Here is a 24,859-nt window from a genome sequence, read left to right as displayed (position 1 = left end):
ACTGATCTTATTATTGTAAAATCAGGCACAAATGCTGGTGGAATTAGGGCTCTTGTCTCATCCTTATTCGCATGCATTCATGTTTTATGGTCTGTGAGCAGTCCCATTCAAGCAATCCCAAAGAGACTCAAGACTCTACTCCCAGCACATAAAATTCTTACAAGACTGGAGGCTTTGTATATACAGTTTGAAAACTTCTGTCTTAACTACATATTTATGCGTCTGCAACAATTACAGGGTAGAAGAGCACAGACAAAACTCAGGTCCAATCTCCCAATCCTTACTCTTACAAGTCATATTAAGAGATTACAATGCAACTGCTTATGTGAATAATATTTGCAAGATCAAACACACAACTTATCAACAAGGCAAGAAAATCTAAGTAAGTGACATAGTGGTAGAATGTTTATACTGCATGTAAGCTTCTCCTTTTATCCCCTGAAGAAGTGATTTTATTAAAAACAATGTACATTTTCAAACAAGTGCTGTTTTATTACTTAATATAGATCTTTCTCTCTCTTTTTGCTAAATCAAACAGCAAATTTCCAGGCTTTCACAATTATTTTAGTACTTGATATCCTAAGGGATTGTCTTATTCAGTTTGCTTTATCTTTAATATACACTCGTGTTGTTTCCGGCTGCTAGATAACTCTATCCTTCCTAGCTTTGTAAATATTTTTCTGTATAGGTAATACAAGTGACACCCTTGGTCTCAGCTGAGGTTGGGAACTCTGAAAAGCATGGGTAATTTCTGCCCTTTAAGAGGGAGTGGATAAAAGGCTCACCTCAGATCTTTAATGGGAAGGGATTAAAGAGTCTTGGGCTTCGAGAGACAGCAGTCCATGCTGCCGAGCCACCCTACGCTACCGAAAAAAGCAGCCAGCCGTGCTCGGGGGTTTGTGGGCCACCTCGTTCGCACACGTGGTTACTGCGCGAGCAGAGAGGTCACACGTCCCTGAATGACGAGGCCCTGCCACAGCTGTGCTGGGATACGGGATGTGGTGTGGAGCGGGTCCTGCAAGTCCTCGTTTCTCTCCCTGACCCGTTGAACTCGTGCCAGCTCACCTGTGGAGCAGCACCCAGCCACGGTCCAGTGGTCAGCAGGCCTGGTAAGAAAGCGCCTCTATGCTCTCCTTTCCCAAGGGTGGTGGGAGAGGGGCTCTAAAGGAAAAACAAACAAACATTGACTCATCCCAGGTCTCAGCTGGGGTTAAAATGGGATGAGGATTCAGGCTGGGTCCCCTTCCCTTCACTGCTACCTGAGATGAACCACCGCTGCTGAGGGTTTTTGACTGTACTTAAGGTTTTGGATGACAGCACAACAATTACCTCGCACTTTGTTGGCAACATATTTGAAAAACAACGCCAAGTACGTGTCTTTCGATCCTGACGTCTGTCTAGCTACGGACAGCTAACACGGGCAACTGCTCCTTCACCAACAAACAGGTGCACACAAGCCATCATATCTATGCAAGCTTAGAAAAACTAAACCAAAACAAAGATGTGGGTGGTCACCTGCCTCTCCTTTCAGTCCTGGTGGTGGATGGCAGCGCACCGTCATCTCTCGCTAGGAAGAGACCTGTATTTAGTCTGGCCAGAAGGAAAGAAGCACTAATTTCCTTTGCTACGTTTAAAGCTTTATTTACTTAGTGCTCTGCTGGATTGGCCAAGGTAAACTAACCTGAATCTGTTCTGCTGGAACATGGATAATGTGGGAAGGCCTGTCACCATGGTGATGAACTGCATTGCTTTCTTGTTCATAAATGGCATCTCGTTCAGGCTGAGGAAGACTGAGGAACCTTCGGATCATGGAGAGATTTTCCCAGAGGGTCCTGTTCTCTGGTGAGGGATCTTCTTTCCAACGTAACAGCTCACAGAGCCACCCCTTGAAGATAACACCAGCAAAATATTAGTTTCCCTCACTTCATGAGGGGCAAAGGAGGGCGAAACGTGTACTTTAGCAACGCTGCATTCTCGCACACTCTCCCCTGGTTACAAATGACTTTCTCTTTCAATGCTGGGTTTAAAGCAAACCGATACACCAAGAGGCTGCCACATTATTTTACAGACTCCTGCAAAACGTGAGCCTTTGGGAAAGCATGTTTTTTGTGGGTTCCACAAAGTAGCTGTGTAGTTTGCATAGAAACACACTTATTGATCAAGGCAGAATCCCTTATATGCTCCAATTTTCTTTTGCCTGTTTTCTTTTATGTAAGCCTACATCCATCTGAGACATTAACACTGTGTCTCAGTAGCTGGTAGGTTGTCTTCTGGGCATTTTTAAAAATCCTGGTACTACAGTTTTTCTTACTCAAAATAATAAAGTACTTCAAATATCTGCCTTGACTGTAGAGTGACCTACTCTAAATCATAATGATAGAGGAGCTGCCTAATGTCCTTTTAAAAGAAAGGAATCTTTTGACTAGATGCTGAAAAGTATTATCTTCTTCCTATCCACTGTGAGTAAAGGTGCCTCTGCAGGTGAACTTATTTCATGTGATAGATGTTTATCTGTTTTCAGGATTTTTAGATCACAAAAAAACCCCAGTCTCACAGTTTTATGCTATGAGGGTTTCGGGGGGGTGGCAAGCTAGGCACAGGTTTCTGGGCTGCCCTTTACATCATTTCCAGCTGACAGCCCAGCGAGCTGCCTGAGCGTGCACCTTCTCGAATCCAGACGGGGTTTGGGGAAACAGGCAATGAGGTGGCCAAAAGCGTGCTCTGCAAGAACTGCAGCAGTTGCTAATTCGCCTCTAAAACAGACATAAAAAATTCATCTTGGAAATTGAACAATTGTTTTCTTATGTCTTTGTAAAATTTAATTGAGGATTTTTTCCTAATTTTGTACCAGTAAATTTAAAGAATAGTGCAAACACAGTAGCTAGAACAGTGTGCATCAGCAGCAATTTTTTGGTATATTAAAATTTAGAAACGTAAAATATTACACGTATACAACATGCATATTTCTTTTCTTAGCTTCAAGGATCTGTTTTCAAAACTATGTCCATGCAATTTTATTTCTTAATGCTGTAGGAAAGATAATGTGACATTTTATTGAATCAACAAATAATATAAATGTACAGAAGCTTTTAGATCCTTTTTATATGCAGTGGTAGTTTAAAATGGTTTATCCAGACTAGTTCTATTACTAGATACAATAGATACATAGATACAATAGAGATATAATACGTATTTTTCTTGAAGACATTCATATCTTTAGCTAGCAGTTAATAAATGCAGTGTAAAAATATCACCATAACAGGAAGAGGTGAAAGTAAACAAATAATCTTAATTCATTCATATTGTATAAGAAAATATTTAGTGAGGTGTGCATAAAAATTTAAAATATATGCTCTTGCATATAAGTGGAAAACGGAGCAAACGACACAGGAGAAAATGCCCCTGAGAAACAGAAATAATCAAAATGACAAATGTTAGAGAGACGGTGATAGTATAGTTGAGAAAGCAAAAATGTAAAAGAGGCCCAAATCAGCTGATGCTCCATAGGCGTGCTAGCAAGGGAAAGGAGCAGCAGCGAGACCGGGGCAGCACCAGGCTCTGGGGCGACCCTTTGGTCAGCAGGGTGCTAATGGCAGATGATGGGCATTGTCCTGCAAGGGCACCATGGCTTGGCAAGCTCATCAGCAAAGGTGGCCACATGCCTTCACGTAGGGCACGTGACACACAGGATGTCCTAGCTAGAACTGCGCTTCCTACTTTTGAAACAGTAGCAAGGATATGTGAACTCTCCCTCCCCATCGTAAGATGTCATGGGCTCTGCAAGCAGGTTAAGGTACGGACTATCCCTGCACCTAACAGAATTGATATGGGGCTCTCGCCGTCCTCTGCCCACGTGCCTTCACGGGAAAAAAGTAGGATTATGCTGAACGGCAGTACTAGTTTTCTGCAACAAGTTAAAAGAGGTGCAATCAGAAAGCATAGGGGAGGAAGTGGAGAAGAAGGTGAACAGAATCAAACCAAGATCTTTTAATTAAAATACAGTTATGAAAACTTTAATTCAAAAAAGCCCCACCCAACCCCAAAGCATAACAATTGTCCTTTGGATGTCTGGAGCCTGCACTGCTTCACATTAGGTCCTCTTTCTAAGGCTGGTAAAACAGAAAGCAAAGCTGACTATCACAGCAGTTCAGTGAAAGCAAAAAACAATGAGGGACAACCTGTCCCCTCCCATTGCAGCTCTCTAAGGTATATGTATAGACTTTAAAAGAAATTACACCATCCGTTTAGAAACTGCACATATTCTGTCTGGTGACCATGTGCATCACAGATGTTCTTTGGAAAAAGACAGTAGAAACTCTTTTTAAATGTCCAGTAATAATAATAATTCCCAAGCAATCACATTTTATACTGATTAAGCATGTATTTCACAACAACAGCTTTTATTAACTAAGAAATTCCTTCCCCCCACATTGTCTTTTCTATGTTTCTATGCTTACTAGAGTGGTCTTTATTTTTATTAATTTCTGATAACTAACATTACATTTCCAGTAATTTGCTATTAACCTTTGCACTGAAATAATACTTCTAATTCTTTATCTAAAAATAATTTGATGAATTGTAAACTGAAGCATGCCTCTGCTAGCCTTTCATGGAAACAGTGATTCTGAAGATACCAAAATCAGATGCTTCTGACATAGTATATAGAATAGACTGAAATGCTAACAAAATGTCTCTTTCCCACTGTATTCTTCACATTTCTAAAGAAGCAGATCTATATTCTCATGAAATGCATGCTGGGCAACATGGACAAAACCAACTGAATTTTTCTAAAATTACAAGGAATGAAAAAATTTTTTGGTCTTCATTAATTATTTCTGAATACATTTATAAAAGCTGATTTCACAAACAGTCTCAGAAGAGAGGGTAAATGGGCAGTAACAGCAGCTATAGGGTTTAGTTTTCTCAGGGACCAAAAACTTCATGCCAGTATGATTTCTTTTGGTCAAAAAAATAAGAGTACTTCACTTAGTTTCAGGTTCAGACTTCTGTATCTAACATAAAGCTCAATCATAAAAGTCAGCTAAATGAGAATGTATGAAATATTTTTGTAACTTCTAGGATAAATAATCAGCCAGACTTTCTAATTGTGATTTTTAAGTTCTGTAAAATTTGTAAGTTTTGTTTCTATCTGCTCTAAAGAAGTTTGAAATGCTGTAGTTAATGTAGTTTAATTTACGCGTGAACCTAACAGGGCTGAATTTTGTTCTCTTACACTCATTTAAGTCTAGAGCAATTTCTGTCAAATTCAAATGATTTATTTTTGATTTAACAAGATCAGTATAATCAAAAGAAGGCTTGAACCACTGTGTTTTCATGTGTTTATAATCTTACGAGAAGAGTAAAAAAACCATAAGATTATAAAGAAATGTTTATAACCCAAATTAGATCATAATCAGTTTATACAGCATGTACAGTACATTGTTAAAAAGCAGCCTTAAAATAATTAGGCCAATATGCAGCAAGGCAAACCCCCAAAACTCTGCAATGACATTGGGAACAACCTTAATTCTAAAACAGCAAATTTGCTAGGCAACATTACACTGAATATAAAGAGAGTACAAGGCAAAATATAAACATTAGCCACATGTAAATATGTTTGTAGAACTTTCAGGATGTTACTACTTTTCAAACTGACAAAGTTTAATTTGACACCTTCTGTTCTAAAACCTTTGTTTCTATTCAAAATCACGCCTTTAGCTGCTATCAATCACTATGCACTCCCCATTACTTAAAATACTGGCATGGGCCCTGGATAAGCTGAAAATGCCATGCAGATGAATTCTGAGATAATATGTTCAAACCTGTTATATACAACACAAATCCTGTAAAGTTATGTATTGTAAACCTACATTTATTGGGAACTAAAAGTCTTAAATCCATCTGCTACAAAGAAAATACTGTTATGCACTTTCAAGTAACCAAGTACCATCTGCAAAGGTCTTGCTACAGTAAGCAAGAAAATGGTGAAAAAAAAAAGATGCTAAACCTAAGATATTTAAAATAAATAAGAGTCTTCTGTTTCATTTTCTGATGGGGATTTAGTAAAGAAACATAAGACATTAGAAGAAAAAAACCTGTGAAAGCTGAACTGCCAAACTATTGCAGGAAAAGCGCAAAGAGGATAACTGACAAACATTAGAATCTGCAAGACCCATGAGCATGCTTATTTTAAAGAAAGCATATATCTATTTTATCTATGTATCTGACTGATATTTTATTCAGACAGTCTGAATTGTGCTGTGTTTAAATAAAACGTTCTGCTCTCTCCTACTTTCATTTAGAGTTTCTAACAAACCACTCCAGCTTTCCTGTTATCTTTCTTATTAAGCCAAAAAATTGATGATTTAAATCTGCACTTAGGTTGTAAATACCAATTCTGACTAGACCAAAGAGGGTAGCATTACAATTATTAAAGATGTTCTCTGAGCAAAGCCTCTCAAATCAGCAACAAATATACCTAGCCTGGAAAGAAAGGGTTTCAAGGTGGAGCAACTGAACTCTTTTGTTTGGTTTATTTGTTATACCGATAATAATTTGTTAAATGATGAATATTTCTTACAGTATAACTAACAAGGAATCAAACATTTTTAAAAAGAGCTGTAATTTGAATCTAAAAAGGCAAAACATTTTACAGGATCACTGCTAAGATACGAACAGTTTTTCTTTGGTATAGTATAAGTGAGATTGTTTTGTATCAGTCTCTGGGGCATATAGTATAATAAAAATATACGGTGTTAGAAAGAATCAGCCTAAATAGGGAGGTATTTGATACAAACATTTTAGGAGAAAGTGTGAATTGCATTTCAGCATCCACTACGAACAAAGACTAAGTACATAATCCATTAAACAGTACTTCTAGCTCAAAAAAAAAGAGTATTGTAGACTAAACTAAAGTAGGCATTTTGAATGAGCACATTTTCAGCAACTAACTATAAAGCTAGCAATTTATCATTCAGCAAATAATTTCCTACTTTTAAAAGAATCTGTAAGTGTTACTTATGCTAATGAAGGCTGTTTTTAATCTGCCCACAAACATGCTAATAGAGGGCAATTTTTTTTATTTACAATGCTGAAGGCACTCCAGTTTATAGAACACTGATATGAAATTACACTTGGTAAAATGGGCTCTTAATTGTCTGAGCAACCCAAATCCTCCACCTTTAACACAAGAGCTTACAGACAAAACAAAGGAAAAAAACTCATGAACTAAACTTTAAACATTGACTTCTCCCCTTCAAAAGCCATCCAACTTGCTTTACAAATCTCATTTTTGTTCCAAATGGCTGTGTTCATCACATAGATTTCCATTTCTTTTCAAAACAGAATCCATGTATAAAAGAGAAGAAAAAAGGTCAGCATCACTACTACAATGTATTCATGTAGTCTTAGCCTTCAGTATGAGACTTGTGAGCTGCTCATTGTACAGAAAGGTTGCTTTTGGAAAAGTCGTAATACTTTGACTGAGATACATAATGGTAGCAAAGGAGTACTGAAAGCATTTTAAATTATTTACTAGGTTAAAAGGGTGAAATGGTACTTTAAATACATCAAATTTCATCATCTGGGCCATTTTTTGGTGGCAAAGTGGTATTGATCTTTCCAAATGCTTAAAATTAACTATTTCCAGAAGGTCATTATTTGATTAAAGGCATTAAAGTTGAGGGCAAGAAATGATGCACTTTGTCTTCTTTCCCATTCAAATAATCATGTAATTTAATCAGAACTATCCCTTCATGTCCTGTAATAAAAATGTTTGTCTTAAGATATTGTTCTTTACCTAACATATTAACCTTTAAATGTTATGAAGTTCTTAAGAATAATCTCTGCTTAGAGAAGATTCTTCCATAATGCAATGAAAGGATCTCCAGCATTTAAATTGATAAGGCCAAATTTCCCCTACACATTGATTGGAAAACGCATTAAACCCTTCAACTGAGATTTCTCAGTGTTCAACAAGATTGAAAATTCAGAGAGTTCTGAATAAGTAATCTCATACATATGGGATTGTGAAGCAGAATAGACAAATGTCACTTCAGCACAAACAAATGCAACAAATAAGTAACAATGGACTCTGCTTTAATTTATCTCAGAAATGCAGTTTGCATGACATTTGTATTATCCAAAAATACAGCAGGGAACATCCGCTGCAGGATAAGAACAGAGCATTTAATTCAAAATTTATTTTTGGGCTGAGATTATTTAAGTTTGACTTTTTTTCTGGGTGAAATACCTGTGGGTTCAGACATGAGTACAGCCCAGATGATCAGAGTGGTCCCTTGCAGCCTTAAATATTCTTCTGGAATTTCCTGACTGCTGGAGTTATTCTGACTGCAGGTTTATTTTTCCTATAATACATAAATTGACCTGGTTATCTTCTATGCAAAGCTGAACAGGCCTAAATACTTCCCAGAGGAACTGAAATCTATCACAAGAAGGGTCACTGGATATTTTCTAAAATTTTAGAAAAGCAAATGATCTGTCTGGTTTAGTAGTTTTTGATACTGAATGACATATTTGTTAGTGAAAATCTTTTCAGTTTGGCTTATATTTTCAAGTAATTTTAAGAACTGACTTCTGTGAGGCATATACTTTCAAGTAATTTTAAAAACTGCTGGGAATTTTCCATAGTTCAGGATTTACCCATTTGCTCAAAAATGAGAGCACTGTAATTCAAGAAGCAAAAGCTGTTTTTCAGCCTGTTCCAAAAGATCAGTAGAGATACCAGAATAAGAATGCCTCTCCTTGAGATCTGGCCTAAAGTGATCATAAATGTCCCCAGAAAGGCAGTTGTTTTATTACTTTATTTACACTAATCAGTCTTAGATTTAGGCTTTGCCTTTGAGCATTCTACTAAATAAGAGAAAGTTTGAAACTTGAAGCTGTCCTTTATCTCCAGATATTTCTAGTTTATCTATTTTACTGGCTTTCATTACTAGATCATTGAAAGGGGAAGCCCAGATGTGAATTTTGAGTAAGTCTGTATCTGCCATCATAACGGATGAGATTTAGTAAAACAAACAAACTAAAAACCCCACAACCTCACAGGGCTTTTCAGAAGAAAGGTAAACTTCACTAGCAGGAAAACCTTCCTTTGAAGAATACTGAAACAGATCATGCCATCTCCTAACATTTCTTATTCAACCTATTATTCAGCTGCAACATCTTTCTGGTCTCATCCTCTTCTTTGCGTTGTGTAAAAGATGCCCAAAGAGCTAGTAGCGGTACTGCTAATATTTCACTGAAATTTTTTGTGGCATTTTAAGAGAAAGATTCCTAATGTCTCTTCTTCCCTCTGCCTTTTCTCCCTCCTAGCTGCAGCACTTACAAATTAAATACATATTTTTATTTTTGCACACATCCAAGCAAATAAATAGGAAAAGTGAGCTTTCTAAGGAAACCTGTAAAATTCAATGACGAGCAGCAAACAAGCACAGAAACAAAAAGACCTAAACAGTTGTTGCCCTGTTTGCCTGTTCTTGCAGTCTGGTCTATCATTAGACCTCTCTCTACTTGGAGCCACAGCTTAGCGCCTAAGACCGAGTACTATTAAAATGCCTGCTGGATTAGCGTCTGAAACTATATGAAAATGGGGGTGCACATTCCCTGAATGCAAACACTTGAGACACACTTTCAGCTCATGGAAAGAAAAAAGTAGAACACTCCTAACCCCTAATTCTAAAACTAAATAAAAATGCAAAATATCATTACTTTTTAGTTCTATACAGAGTATACTGAATAATCAGAGTATATTGAATAATCCAATAAAGGATTTTTCCCAAACTTAGTTTCTCAGCTCTCAGCCTCCTCCACCTTTCCTTTCCCTTGTTCAAATTTATCTTTTTTACAATATTGTCTTCACTTGCCTAGCAATGATAGGCAAGACATAATCAAAAACATAATATGCATTCCTTTGAAAATATTACATAAAATGCAGCTACATTCATATGTAAAAAGAAGGGAAAAAGTAACGGATGTAAAAAATAGTGGGTGAAGCTTTATTCTGCCTTCCTCTCCCCCACATCCCTCCTTTTGCACACACACATTTCAATTGGTATTGTAACCACAGGATACACATGACAAAAATGGACTTAACAATAAAAAAACCAAAACAAGAAAAAACAACTGCTAATTATTACATATATCAGTCTTAGTCTGGTACATTTATTTTTATAGTATAGGCATATAAAATGGGTCAGTGGGTTTCACAGAGGGTAACTGGAAATATATAGCCCTTTATCTTTTAAGTAAAGAGAAGTAGTGATTTCACTGTAATATCAATGCTTCACTTAAAAGTAAACAACCCTAAATCCAACCAAAACCCTTAATAGTCTCATATTTATTTATTCTTAAATGTGCAATCAATGTTTGTATGGCAGCTATAGCTAACAGTTTAGTTAGAGAAGCGTCTTGAACAGAAAGAGCCTGGCAGTTTTTAACATCTTTTTACTACCATCAATTTACGTGTGAACATCAAATGTTCGTTATTATGTTACTTACAGAGATTTAACATTTGCTTTGGGGGAAAGACCTCTAGTAGAAAGGCCATAGGCCCAAAGTGTCACTTCCACAACTACTTATTCATGTGTATATCATATTGTTGGATTTATTTATTTCTTTTTTAAAGATTGTAATTTTCCAGGGGGAGTATTTTAAAACCACGGCTTCTTGTCATATGCTTCTCCTTTTCAGAATTCATTTTGGATCATGGGAAGATCTAACACACGCTGAAGAATCTCAAACTCGTGGCTATTTGGACTTAATTGTAAATTCAGTTCCTTTGAGAAAATGTTCCAACAAGCAATACCAGCACAAAAATACACTGCCCAAATACATTCTCGGATACCCTTTTGCATTTTATGGCCTAACTAAATTTTTTCATACATATTTGAATTAGGCATTTAAATATTCTGATAAAAAGCAAACTGCTTTTAACATTTCTCCTTGTAATTCAGCTAGATTCTGTAGTTCTCAGTTTCGTAATAAAGGATACTTAATGCTATGATAATGCCAAAGCTGAGGGGAGTTTTAAAGAAATTGAAAATAAACTTTTCCCTAGTTTTCCTTCAGATTTCGCTAACCACAGCCACAGTCAGAAAATTAATAATGCCCTAACACTTGAAAAAGAATGTATCTTTAAAATCCACACCTGTCAAAGACAGAAAGCTCCCAGCAAGTGAGAAGGAAGCAGTCAGACGCATACATCCCACCCACGGAAAAATGAAGGCAGCGAAGCCCATAGAAAGCTATCGTATCCCTACTTGTCGCATGGTTGCTGGGGATGTAGAATTAAAAGTGTAGGAAAGCTGGGTCAAAAGCGAAAAGAGAGAGACAAGGTTTCTCCCTCCCGGCTGGTGGAGGGTGGGAACCAGTGCACAGTGTTTTGGGGACTTTGCTGTTGTGCTGGGGACAAGAACAGCCTCGAAACCAAAAAGGACAAAAAGCTCCAAGGGAGAGCCGTGCTTAGGGTTAGACTTTTCTTCTCTGGCTAAGAAAACTGCCAACCAAGCTATGCCCGGCACTATTTCACAGAGGTTTCTGCAGCTGACCTTCATATCAGGTGCGGCTGGAGCTGGCGCGGTCCTTCCTGCCCCACTCCCTCCATTCCTGAGCCTGCCAAATTCATCCCTTGAGTTAGACTCACTCCTCATACTAAATAAGAATAGCAAATAATTGCTTAGAGGTGAAGCAAACTGCCTACCCCAAAGCAAACAGAAGAAGAATCTTACTTAAGCCCTTCATATATTTTTTAATAACTGTTTTTATATAAACAGTAGAAAGTTCCTCTACTGGTAGAGCTTTTTCCTATATGTTACAAATATTAGAGATGCTAAAACCCCAGTTCAGTGAAATACCCTAACATGCAACTAACTCGTTACATAAACAATCCCACAGATTTGACTGATACATATGTAAATCTTGCTGAACTGAGTCCCAAAACACCAGGGAATTTTACCAAGGACCGTTCAACCCCAGCATCCAAGATCCTGAAAACTCTCTTCATTTGCTCCTCAAATGCCATCCTGAAGTAATCTAACGTAAGGGAACATGACACAGGAAGAAAAGCAGGATGACCGCTGAATAACAATGTGCATTCAGATAAAATTTGGCAGATTTGGAGTTAGATAAGTATTTGCAAACTGGATTTTTTCCCCACTTAGCTAACTGTGTGCTTGCAGTAGTCTATTCATTATATAACAACAATTTGGGATAATTCGTTACCAAAAATCTGAAGTCTGACTTAAAGGTTAAATTTGAGAAAAGCAAAAATGGACACAAAGAGAAATTAATAGGCGTAGTGAAATTAAAAAATAGCTGCAAGGCAACATTGTTTCCTACCTCACCAACACCTAGCAATCCTGTAACAGTCTCTCCAGGCATTTCATGTTTGAATTATCCAGTTTAACAGTAAGGGAGAAAGCACACCTATTATTTCTTATTCCTTCCTTGGCCCGATGACCCTTCACCTGAATTTTAATCAGTCACTTCTTTAACAGATTGCTTCTCACACTATTACCGTATTTTTGTGCTTTCATAAAATGTCTTTATTCTTTATAGTAACGTATTTCATAGGTCTCAGTTTTTACGGAAGAAATTTACCCTGCCATTTCCTGCATAGTTGTACATTTAGCTATCTTTTGCTTTCTCCACTGCCTGCTTGGAGATGCACCCAGGGCGTGATGGCCAACGCGCAGCTCCAGTCTAGAGCTGCCAACGGCAGGAGAAAAGAAAGCAGCCGGGATGCGTGTGGATGGTGAGCATGCAGATGGGAGAGGAACTGGGGGGAAAAAGTCAAAGAAGGGCTAATAGGGAGGGAGAACTACAGGAAATAGTGAAGGTGAGCAGAGGAAAACAAACCAGAAGGTGAGGATACAGCGGGGAGGAGGAGAGACGAAGGAAAGCCATGCTGCCAGCAGCAGCACCTCTTGTCAGGCACGCAGCAGGTGCTGCCTGGGGAAGGGCTCCTTCACACAGCTGCAGTGCAGCAACTGAGACACCTCTACTGAAGAAAGAGAAATTAAAAATAAAAGATTCAAAGGAGAGGTGGGAGAGAGTGTCACACTTTTTTTCTTTTTTTGCTCATCCAGTGCTTCCAATCTGCATTATATTTTTTAAATAATTTTACAAAAAAGATGGGAGATGGATTTTGGACCTGTACAAGAATCCTGACAGCTCATTTCTCCTATTACCACTTCTTACGGGAATCCATCCTGCCCTTCTCTTTGCCTTGCTCCAGACTTATTTCTGCAGCCAGAACGTCTGCAGAAACATCTGCGGCCAGAGCACCACCTTCAAGGCTTGCGTTGCCCCTGTCCGTGTGTCTCCTGCTGGCTGGGGTCTGCTGGAGGTGCCGGTGCTGCCAAACCTGCACCCACTTCACGGCCACATTGTTACCAGCTACTCAACTTCAGCACGCAGGCGCCCATTTTGCAGCCAGTAACCGTGGGCCAAGCGGCACCAGCGTGGGGTTTTTAATTGCCTCTGCACCAGGCTGGGGTGTTGCCTACATAGCCAGGTATTGCGCTACAATTGTGCCTCCAGCGGCTTTCAAAAATCATCCTGCTTGCCTTCTTTTGACTGACTTTAAACACTGAATCTTAGTTGCATGACTCCTGCATTTTCAGTTTTACCACTGTATCACACGTCATTGGCAATGGATAAAACAACCAATCTCTTACTAGTGCCACTTTTTCTTTAATGTCCCTTCAAGGCCTTATTGTAGATTAGATTTGATGAATTTCTATCAAATGTGTTGCACCACTCTCTTCATCTGACAATACCAGCAAGATCTTCTGAGCAGTCTACTCAGCTGCAGTCTACACATTTACATTTTTTCCTTGCTGTAAGAATTGTTTTTGAAACTTATAATTTAAATGTTCTATCAAAATTGCATTAATTTTTTTTAAGTGTAAGAAAATTAGCCAACAGTAATGGTTTCAAAAAACCTTACCAAGTATTGAAAGCTGTTTCATTAGGGCAAGCTGAATAATTTAACTGGAAAAACTGGATTTCTGAAAAAAAAAAAAAAAAAGGAATTTCCAGACAACATTTAGTTTCCTAAAAACTAATCACACTCCATTTTCAGATAAGAAGAAATACTGGAATATTTTCATTAAAAAAAATCAATTTTCCATTTGCCAAAATTCTAGAAACTTTGGGGATGCTTTTTTTTTAAAGAATCTTTTCCCCAAAGGAGGAGGTAAAGGGAAGAGTTAGCAAGGAGGAAAAATTCATAATGAAATACTCTGGTGGAAAATTTTATTTCTGCTAAATTCAGGTAGCAGTGAAAACTACATTTTTGGTTAGAAGTACTTCCTGAAGCAAGGTGCTTGCTGGCATGTTATTTTGAAAAACAGCACAGTCAGATGACTTCTTTAATAAGTGGGCATAAAAACAGAGATTTAAAAGTCTCGGAGTGAGAGACATCCCCCCCATGTGATACCTGATTTCTTTGCCAAAGCAAGGAAGGCTTCTATTAAAGGTCATGGAGAAATAATCTCCAACGAAAGCAGTGTCTGTTTTTCCCTATACGTTCACACTTGTATTTCACTCCTTTACAGCGAAAGGCAGACCTTAGCACACACACACCAGCACGCGTGTGTGCGCACGCACACACACACACACACACACACACAAAAGGAAACAACAACCAAAGGAAAAAAAAAAAAGGAGCCTGAAATTTTAGTTACACCACATGTGGTTTTCATTTGTGAAAAATGAACAAGCTGTTTGTGGTTAAACTGTCTAATCTGCTGTTATCAATCTAGCGCTGCATTCAAGATTTACAGGATACATCAGCTTCTGTGCCACATTAGCTGTAAAAGGGAGAGGGGGTGGGAGGAAAAAGGAGGAGGAGAGAGTTTATCCTGAGGAATAATATTTCCAATGCAGCCACACTCACACTACATCTGGTTGTGCTGGTAGCGGCAGTTAAATTGAAATATTTCACAGCGTGTGTCAGAAACATGCAGAATGGTAATTATGACAGATCTGATTAAGCCTGAGTGCCACTAGCTCCCTGGCCAGCTCCGGTTGTGCAGGTGTGACCTTGTGCGTGCCTGCGTGTGTAAATAAAATTAATTACAAGCGAGAGGGCGAAGGCTTCGGTGACATCACAAAGCGGAGAAACTCCCAAGGGGGAGACCTAATGGAATATTTTCCCTCAGTCTAATAATACAGTTCATATTGACTTGAGGTAATTAGTGGGATCATTAAAGCAGTTTTCCCGGCGTATTTGGCTGCCTGATCAGATTAGTGAAAATGTTCTTCAGAACAAGCCCTGTGTGGTCTGCCAGAGAAGGAGGAAATAAAAAGCAACAAAGCATATTTTGGAATGATAAGCAGCGCTGGACTTTTTGTACAGCATTTTGCAGGACTGCTCTCCGGAGCCCAGACGCCCTACTCTCCTGGCCATTTCAGTTCCCTCATCCAAGCTGCACATGCTCCTGCTTCAGACGATCTAACGCTTTCGTATTTTTGTTCCTGCAGCCTTCAAAACCACCCTGTTCATATCTTTCACTGCTTAAAAATCAGATAAAAGCCTTGTTAAAGTGTTAGCTTTAGAATTACTACAGTTAAATAACTGGGGGAAGGAAGAAGAATACATGATTAACTGCCCCCCGACGCACCAAAAGCTAAAAGGCCATTATTAAAAAGAAAATACATAGGTTTGAGAATTAGTAACATTTTCATTTCCTAACAGGCTAGCCCAGCAGAAAAAGGGGAAAAAAAGAAAGAAAGAAAAAAAAGGAAAAAGTTTAACTATAACATAAAGTCTTCCACGGTAACAGAACACAGAGCCCTAATCAAGAAATGGACCATTTGTTTAAAAACAGTCTATTGAGCATGCTCTACCTTGCAAATGGAATATGCCAAGCTCTGTCACAGATGGCAAGCTTTGACAGTTCCCATCCGTAGCGTCGATACTCGACAGTTCAGCACAAGATCAGTGACATTCTGTCTCATTAGAGCCACGCTAATTATCACAGCTAGTTTCAGGGGAAACCATGTGTTGCAATGGTCAATTTGAAGGAGTCTGTGCATCAACAAACTGGTAATAAGGATCAGACACCTTATTATATGACAGCATGCTGCCTATGATCTGATTTACTGAATCAGAGGTACTGAGGCAACACTGAAGCCTGATGGGTTATGGAATCGCATGTACACAATGCCAATCTGAAATATGCTGTAAAATATAAGGGAATTATATGGAAACAATGCAAATAAAAATTTTAAAAATTGTGAAGTTATAATAATAAGGACTTCTTTCATTTGTCATTAAGACATGTAGAGATGTTTAAGATACTGTTGACGAGTTTTATCTTTAATCAAATAACTCAAGATAATAATTCAAAATGAAAACTGTAAAACTATGGATTGTGCTAAATTATAATTCATTCCATACTCTGATTTTTCAGTTTCAGTAACATGTACCAAACATTCCTTATGTTGTGCTGTCTTCGTTCTTTAACATAATTTTATATTTTATAAAGAGCTTTCTCTACTTGGCTCCCTTTTTTTCTTTATACATTTAAGGACTTAAACTTGTACTTTTCGTAGATTCTCCCACACATTCCTGCTCCTTCCACCAGCCAAAACCTTTCAACCAGGAATGGTGTCTGCTCTTTCTGACCACCTGCAACCCACTATGGGACTACATCCTGCCAGGCACCAGCTCCTGGGGACACATCACCAGATGAGGTCACGAAAGTGTTAAACATTAAGTCCTGAATGACATACGGCAGGTGAGTGGTGCATTCCTCCAGGGAACCTCTCCTTAGGGCTCACGTACACAGTGTCTCCTGAAACTACTACCCGTTCTTTAAACTGCCTCTATGTGGATCGTATACGCGCTTTTAAAATACTTGTGCTGTCATCTGCCCTCGATGGGAACCTTAGGTCTGAGCTGATCTGACCCCATGTGTAAAGCATATTCAGGAAGCACACTTTTTCATCCGTGTGTCAACAAATGCAGTCTTTGCCTTACTTGTTGAAAGGGCTGACTGGCCCCAAGGCGCCGTCTGAAAGGGTCAATATCGTCCTCTTACAAGTTAAGCATTTTCCATTCTGTACTTTTTTCTTTGGCTTCAACTATATCAGGGTCTATTTTTTCTCCCCTTTCTACAAATTTTTGTGGGAAAATGCACACTGATCTATGAATGACCTCAGAGATTTTAAGGAGGTTTCTCTTCAGTGCATCTCTTTTCATTCAAGATTTTTTGATTCAATCTTTTTTGATTCAAGAAGTTGCCATCCACATTTTATGAATGGGAACCGAGACTCAGTGAAGTCAATCCACTTAACCAACGTCACCCTAATAATATGGGATGTACTCGGGATCGATGCCAACCCTTCTCCAGTTCTACCCAGATTAAATGACAAGTGAGTTAACCAAAGTCAATTTTTCTATCATCTTTTCGAGAAAGAATTAAAAAAAAATGTTTTCATAAGGAAATTTCCTAAGGTTTTAACCCTCATTTCTGAGAAGACAGATAAAAGAAAGACTTGGAGTAGAGGAAGGACCCGGAGCACTCTCTTTTGTTTCTACAACAGGCAAGCGCAAACCTCCTTCCCCCAGCACCGAGCTGGATAGAGTACTATGACTCTGCAACACGAGATTTTGTGAAAGAAACAAATCAGCTTTATCTGCCAAGTTTCACAGTTTCACTGAACAACATACAGTTTTATAGGGCAATTCCTGAGCGCACACAGAAGCCCATCTTTCTTTCTCGGTTCACACTCTTCCTCTCCCGTTCCCGCTGACATCCGATCCTGTCCTGACTCCTGCTGCTCATGGCACGTCTTCAACTGCCAGAGAGTAATCGCAGCAGGGGAGTGAAGAGGGGAGAGAAAAAAAAAAAAAAAAAAAGAAGAAGAGAGAGGGAAGAAAGGAGGCTGTTTTCTGGTGTACTTCTGCTGCTAAGATTTTCTAACTACTGCATACAGCTTCCCATGAGGGTGAGGAGGCTTCTAGGAGGAGCTGCGAAACAATGAAAGATCTAAGAGTATGCTTTATTTTTACCTACTATCTTTCCATGCAGGATCCCTGTACACTTCACAGAGAATCCATTGGAAGCTGGGGAGAAAAAAAAGATGGTTTTTAAGCCAAGATTTAAAAACAGGAAGTGACTCAGCTGCTCTGAGGGAGACAAAGGAAGGACAATATTCCTTGCAGACGTGGGGTGGCCAACACAAGACCAAGCCCCCTCCTTGCCCCCAGCCCGGTGGCCTGTGGACAGGCCAGGGCAGCGTGCGAGGCACAGAGCAAGGCATGATGCGGCCAGGAAAAAAATACATGTCAAGCCCCTCCTCGTAAAGCCATATTGTTACTAGAGGGTTACTCTTGGTGATAGAAAGCTTTCTTTCTCCCCACTGGAAAATACTTGAATAGATTATTATATATCTGCAGTAATGGCATGTTACATCTTCTTGCCAGATCCACAATACCGTGCTTGTTCAGTGGGGAAAGCTGTTTAAAAATGACTTTCCTATTAGAGTATATAACTTAGTCTCTAGATGGAAAAAGCCAGATCAAAGATATAGCCTTTATAAAACTGGCTGGTTAAAAAGATAAAAGTTAGATAACAGACATCAATTTTTCACCATAAATCTCTGGGTTTACTACAACATTAAAATTTCCAGTAAAAGCAGGGTTTTATATACCTGAACTCTAATGGCCTATTCTGAAAATATTTATGTCAGGAAAAGCATGGTATTTGCATGCCAAAAGCAATTTTAGTGCCAATGTTTAGCGTTCCCTTCCCATTTGACTCCTTCCAGTCTACTTCACAACTGTTAGATGCACTTTCTCATACCCAGTCCTCCTTCACATGCGGAGTTTAAAAAGAGGAAACTCCAGACTGAGTTTCTAGATCAATCGATGGCAAAAAGTTGGACACTTCTAATAACAGGCCACTGCACAAAATACTCATGTAATGGCTTAGAATACAATTTATAGTATACTCTTAACCACTTATTTTACCTCTGTGCTTTGCGTGCATACCTATTAATTTCAAAGGGGATTAACTGCCTAACCAAAGTGAATGACAAAGACAAAAGGACAGGATATTAGGCAACCTAGTGCCACAGTTCAGAAATAACGGGTCAGAATTCTCTTTAGTTATATGAGGTTTCTGGAAGTTTGGGTAGTACTCGCTTACTTTCATTCTAAAGTTAAAATCAAAGCGTGCGTCTGTGAGAGCCAAGTGTCTTCAGCTTCCTCTGTCTTCATGATATAGGTATTTTTATTCTGTGAGAAGGCAGGGCATTTGACACCTATCTGGACACATACAGCAGTCTGCAGGACTGAAACCCCAGAAGAGTATCAATTTAACCTACTTATTCTACTATAAAGTAATTGTATTTAGGTATGCAGGCCAACAGCCTTAAATGGGGCTCACAGAGGTACAAAAGTTGATATGACTTTAGTATTTGCAAACTGTAATTTCCTAAATTTAAGAAAGGTTTAGAATCATACACTGATTTTCAGGAAAATTTTTCTTTCTTCCCTACTTCATACTAGTGTGTACAGGCCACAGCTTTTCAGGATAATCCATTAATATAAACATAACTTCTCAAAACATAGCAAAAATACAGGAGCACAACAAGTCTCTACTTGCCTTATCTCTCAGGGCTCTTAGGTTTGGGGTTTTTTTGTTTGTTTGTTTGTTTTTAGGGAATAAAATTAGATTTCAGCATCTGTCACCATCAAGAAAAAAATTCATCCCTGGCTCCCACATGAAAACATTGTAACCAATGCACAGTTACTGAACCAAGATGCCTGAATGATCATTACACAAATCAACTTTTTTAAATTTGAAATAACAAAATTAGGAATGTGCTTCCATAATTATTTGAATCAGACTGTCAGGTTACAAGTTTAATAAAATCCCAATATGATTAAATCGTAAAAGTAATGTATAACACACAAATTTATGTATGTGGGGGTTCTTTTCGTTTTGACTTATTCAGGTGTGCTGATTAAATTTTAGCAAACAATATTGTAAATACTGCCCTATTCCCACCAAAATCTAAAAAACCTGGGAGCAGACACCCATCACATGGTATCTTTCATCTGTATGCTGTTTTCTAAAGCTCTCTTTCCAAAATAGCCTAATAAAAGAAAAATAGGCCTATTAGGCAGACCGAACTCAATAAAAAATGCAAGATTTTAAATATTGACATTAGGTGTTTTTGCCAATTACAGTTCTAAAACCCAGAAAAGAAATTATGCATTCAAGCAATTTGAATTATATCATCTTCTTTAGATCCTATGTATAAACACAGTAACTGATAAAATTCATATTTTAATTTGACAGACATTTTATGGATAATATATTGATCCTTACAATCCTTAAGTATCCTTCAAATCATTAAATATATAGAAATCCTTAAAACAGATAGAATGCGTACGTTCCTATAAAGCAAAAGAACTGTCTATCGGAAGGAATCGTCTAGCTAAATTCCTACAATCATTCGAGCTTATGCACTAGATGCACCCTCTCCTTTGGGAAAGCCACCATGCAGTTTTTGAGGAAAACACCACCATAGTTCACTGAGAAACTGCTTGTATGTAAATTCTCACTCACCTAAGCCAGGGCACGATCTTACTAATATCAGTGAAATCTCTTCCTGCTTTCGTCATTCTTCCTAGCCTTACCTTACACTAAAACCTCTGCTGATCCAAGCCTCTATCATCTGGTTTGTCAAGCAGCAGGCCCATATATGGTCCTCTGTGAACCAGGTAACTGTTATCAAAAGCACTAACGCAGCACAAGGGAAGTTGCTCAATTTTTACCTCTGCATTACCTAAATAGAAACTTCTGTACTGCATCATTTAATAGCTATTCTGCTCAAAGTACTCTAGTCAGCAGAACGTTCTCTGCAGTGCCTTGGCTCAGGCAAGCCTGGCCACCTTGCAGACACTGGCGACTTAAAAGCCCAATCTAATGTTGACAGAAATCAATTTCTTTTAAAAAAAGCCCTCCAGCAAATAACTACCTGTGTGCACTGGAGGACCTGCTCTGGATCACATCCTGTTCTGTACTGTATCTCCAATAGTTTACATTCAGCAATTAACCAAGTTTTTATATCCAAAATAAAAGGACAAGAATGTTCAATTTTTGCCAGTTTAAAAACAAAGATTTTAACCGACATGTCATTTTCATTTTAACTGGAGGTGACAATCCCAGAATTTCCATTTCTGAGTGGGAAACCAATATTTCCAAATAGAAAAGGCAATGAACCTCTTCATGAACTGTTTAAGAGCCTCTTAAAGAACCTTTAAGACAAGTCCTTTTTTGTGTGTGTGAGAAAGATCTTTTCCCTAAGAAATAGTTCTCCTTTGCACTGCAGACAAGCTCTAATGTAGAATTTTTTACATGACAGCTACTGCCTGTAGCATACATGACTTGCTTCATATTTAAAAAAAATACTGACTGGCTGATTAGCAGTCAAATGGTTAGAGAAAACCAAATGCATTCAGTTTACCTCTGGGGTTATTTCTGTGAAGCAGATTTCTACTACAAATGGCACTTTGGCTATCTACAGACTGTTACTCTATCCTTGGGAAGGTGTCCTGAAAACTTGCTTAATACATAAATTAACATTGCATTGCTTAAATCCAGGAGAAAAGTAACCTCTGACGATAACGGCCTAATCTCCACAATGAACATGAAGAGAACTGGGTGTTTTGTTTTGTTTGTTTTCTATACTCATAACATAGTTTATACAAGATTCTGAATTTTATACCAATACTCATACAAAAAAAAAGAAAAAGACACTTCATGATGTAGAAGATTTCGTGCCTTGCATTGATTGCCTGTACCTTTTAAAATCTGCATTGGAAGAGCTGTCCTGCCTAAAAATTTTAAGACTATATATTTCAATAAATACATTATCACACAAATAAAATCAGATCAAAATCATATGGGCTGATAGATCAGATTCATATCTTAACTCTACTAAGAACTGCAAAGGAAAGGGGAAGGTGTAGAAAATGGACAATTCTCTAACTCCTAGTCTTGACATGTAAATAAAGACATCTGAGGAGCACACAGGTTGGAAGCTGCTGTAACATTCTATCATAATTAGAAACATTTCAAGAGCCCTGTAATTTCCAATCAAAATTACAGTAATTTCCGATATACAAGCCATGATTCATGACAGAATTTTTACATTCCATGGGAGATTATAGTGGCCTGATGTATGACACACTGAGTACAGCACTAACATAAACAATCCAGTTTAATGTTTAAACAGCACTTGGTGTTTAGAATGCCACAATAAAAGAAACATATTATTGTAGAAATTATCACTTTGACAGTGATTGAAGGGTAGGCAGGCATGTGGCCTATAAAGCTATAATTTTTACAGTCCACAGCTTGAGTTTAATCATTTTGATATAACATTTCCAAAATATCCCTTTAAATGTTTCTTACAGCATGTAACTTAAGAGACAACATCCTTTCTGTACAATGACATGGAGTAAACTCCAAAATGTGAATATCGTAGAAGTCAAAAGTTAAATAATATTGAAAAGAAAAAAGGCACAGAAATACTGAAGGCCCATGAAACATTAGGCTAACTGATCATTATCAGCATTCCCTAGAAGATGTTATATTTTTCTATGAAGCAGTTTTAGAAAAGTAAAGAAAAAAATGACTGGACTTAACATTTAATCTAACATGAAAATTTAACATTGTAGTCATTGGTGCCTTTAACATTTTTTTCAAGTATTGATATAACCATGGGTCTAGTCTTTCCCATTTTTCCCGATATGTTTTTTCTTTACTTGCTTGAGTACATTCTCACTTAGGTCATGTTTTTACACACTCTGCCAAACTTTCTTAGAAGACATGTAACTTAGGATAATCATGCCCAACAAGAGAATACCTTGCTTGCTGATCTCCCTCTCATGCCACAAAACTTGACAGAAATATTTCATTTGAAGAAAACAGAGTAGGGTATTGCATGACAAAGGCTTTAAATTGAATATGCAATATAGATGTGTGCACATGCACAGGTAACCAAGCAGCCATTGTACTCCCTAAAAATCATACATGTTTTCTCAGGTTTAACTTGGATGACTGTAATTTGTTTTCTCAACTCAGATATCTGCCCCACCTCCAGTACACATCCTCAAGAGTGGGTCCATTTCACCAAGCTCTATTTCTAACTAACCATTTTCACAAAAACCACCCCCCCACCATTCCTGGTTAAAGGTGCATGCAATTGCAAAACACTACAGCCTCGAGATTAATTCTGTGGCAATATGTATAGCTTGCACACAGCTTTTTCCTCATTCACACCAACGATGAATTTATGAAACTGATGCTTTCTGAGCTGTGCAAGACCTGCAAGCATACAACGAACACATCTCTCCGATGGGGAAGAGGGAAGACCGTATCTCAGGAAGCTACTTCTCAGCTCGGTTCAGTGAACGGCAACCATACGTTATCTTTGGACTCAAGAACGAGCTCTAAGTTGTGGTCCTGTGCTGTCGTGCTAACCCAGCCAGTCATTACAGTTCACACAGAAATAGATCAAAAACAGATGGGAAAGAAAGCAAGTGTGACAATGAAGCTGCTGTGCCTGCGAAACTTTACCTGGCTTTTGGTTGCTGCAACCTTTGCAAACAGTGCTTGAGACACTTTAGCTCTCTTCATTTCTTGCTGAATCTCATCATAAATGGAAGCATTAATGTTCATGGAATTATTTTCTGTTTTTCCATTTCTCTCTGTAGCAATAGTAGCTGTTTTGACCTAGAAAATATATTTTATGAGACATTTATTATTATGAAAACATTATTTTTCTCTCTTTCCCTCCCCCAGTAGTCACTCTTTCCATTTTATTCCTTTTATTCAAACATCTTCATATATTCTTTCAGCATTTCAGAAATTTAACATTGTAAGTTATCCACAGTTTAGGCAAATGGGAAACAAGAAAATTCAGCATATCGTAACAGGTGAATGCAGCTGAAATATGAGTCATTGTTAGCTGACCACTGTGAATTTCAATGTCATAAAACAAGTTAGGTGGAAACCTGTCAAAAAGCCTTGTGGAGACTTGTGAATCCTTACATGATTCCTCTGCCCTGCACAAATTAAGTAAGAATTGTAACTACAGCATAAAAGAATCTCAAATGAAATAAAAGCACAGATACGTCTTGATTCATGCCTTATGTCCAGTGCACTCAAATGCATGACAGTGTAGAAAAGCTCTCGCTTTAGCTTTAACCTTCTCTTTAACTATTGGGTTATCAGTTTAATTTTTAAGCTACTTAAAAAAGCAACAATTTAGACTAATGCATATTTAAATATACTCATTCACAAAACCAAGATAGAGCTTTCTTAAAACTATTAAGTCTTATATTTTGCTTGCATACATCAAATCTATTTTTTTTAATATTTATTCTTCTTGCAGTTCCAGTTAAAAAAGAAAAAAACCATGAAAACATGACAAAATGATTACTCCACCACTATTATTTTTGCTGCACCTGCAGTGTTAAGGAAAACCAGAAAAATAGATCAGTGGTGACATGATGCACAGGAAATAATCACCCTTTCCCTCACTGGAAAGCTTCTGGAAATGATAGAAGTGATGTTTCAACACCAAGAAGCATCCCACCAAGGATTAGAGTGAAGTTTCTGCAGCACCATTTGAGAGGGGCAAAAAATCAGCAGGTACTCTGAGAATTTTCCCAGAATATCCCACAATATTCTCCATGGTTAAGGACAACATTTTTCTTTAGCAGCTATGCAGGCAATTCTTGCCTGACAGTAGTGGACCTAGGGATAAAGGGGAAGACTGGATTTCTGCCAGGAATCCACAAGGTGAT

General features: G+C 38.1%; 1 protein-coding gene across 6 annotated transcripts in view; it reads right to left on the bottom strand.

The window, feature by feature from the left end:
- Positions 1-24,859, bottom strand: part of SATB1 (SATB homeobox 1) — a 94,656-nt gene that overhangs the window by 3,279 nt on the left and 66,518 nt on the right. For 4 of the 6 annotated variants that reach the window (XM_026103706.2, XM_064506224.1, XM_064506225.1 and 1 more), the window contains 3 exons: positions 23,628-23,783; positions 1,682-1,885; positions 1,066-1,161 (listed from right to left, as the gene is read on the bottom strand). In XM_026103706.2, coding sequence (XP_025959491.1) covers positions 1,066-1,161; positions 1,682-1,885; positions 23,628-23,783 — 456 coding nt within the window. The remainder of the gene's footprint in view (positions 1-1,065; positions 1,162-1,681; positions 1,886-23,627; positions 23,784-24,859) is intronic. The other 2 variants (XM_026103707.2, XM_064506226.1) reach the window with 2 other exon arrangements.

The sequence above is a fragment of the Dromaius novaehollandiae genome, chromosome 2 (assembly GCF_036370855.1).
Source record: "Dromaius novaehollandiae isolate bDroNov1 chromosome 2, bDroNov1.hap1, whole genome shotgun sequence".
In the NCBI taxonomy this organism is placed as follows: Eukaryota; Metazoa; Chordata; class Aves; order Casuariiformes; family Dromaiidae; genus Dromaius; species Dromaius novaehollandiae.
This window is presented reverse-complemented; position numbering and strand designations above follow the sequence as displayed.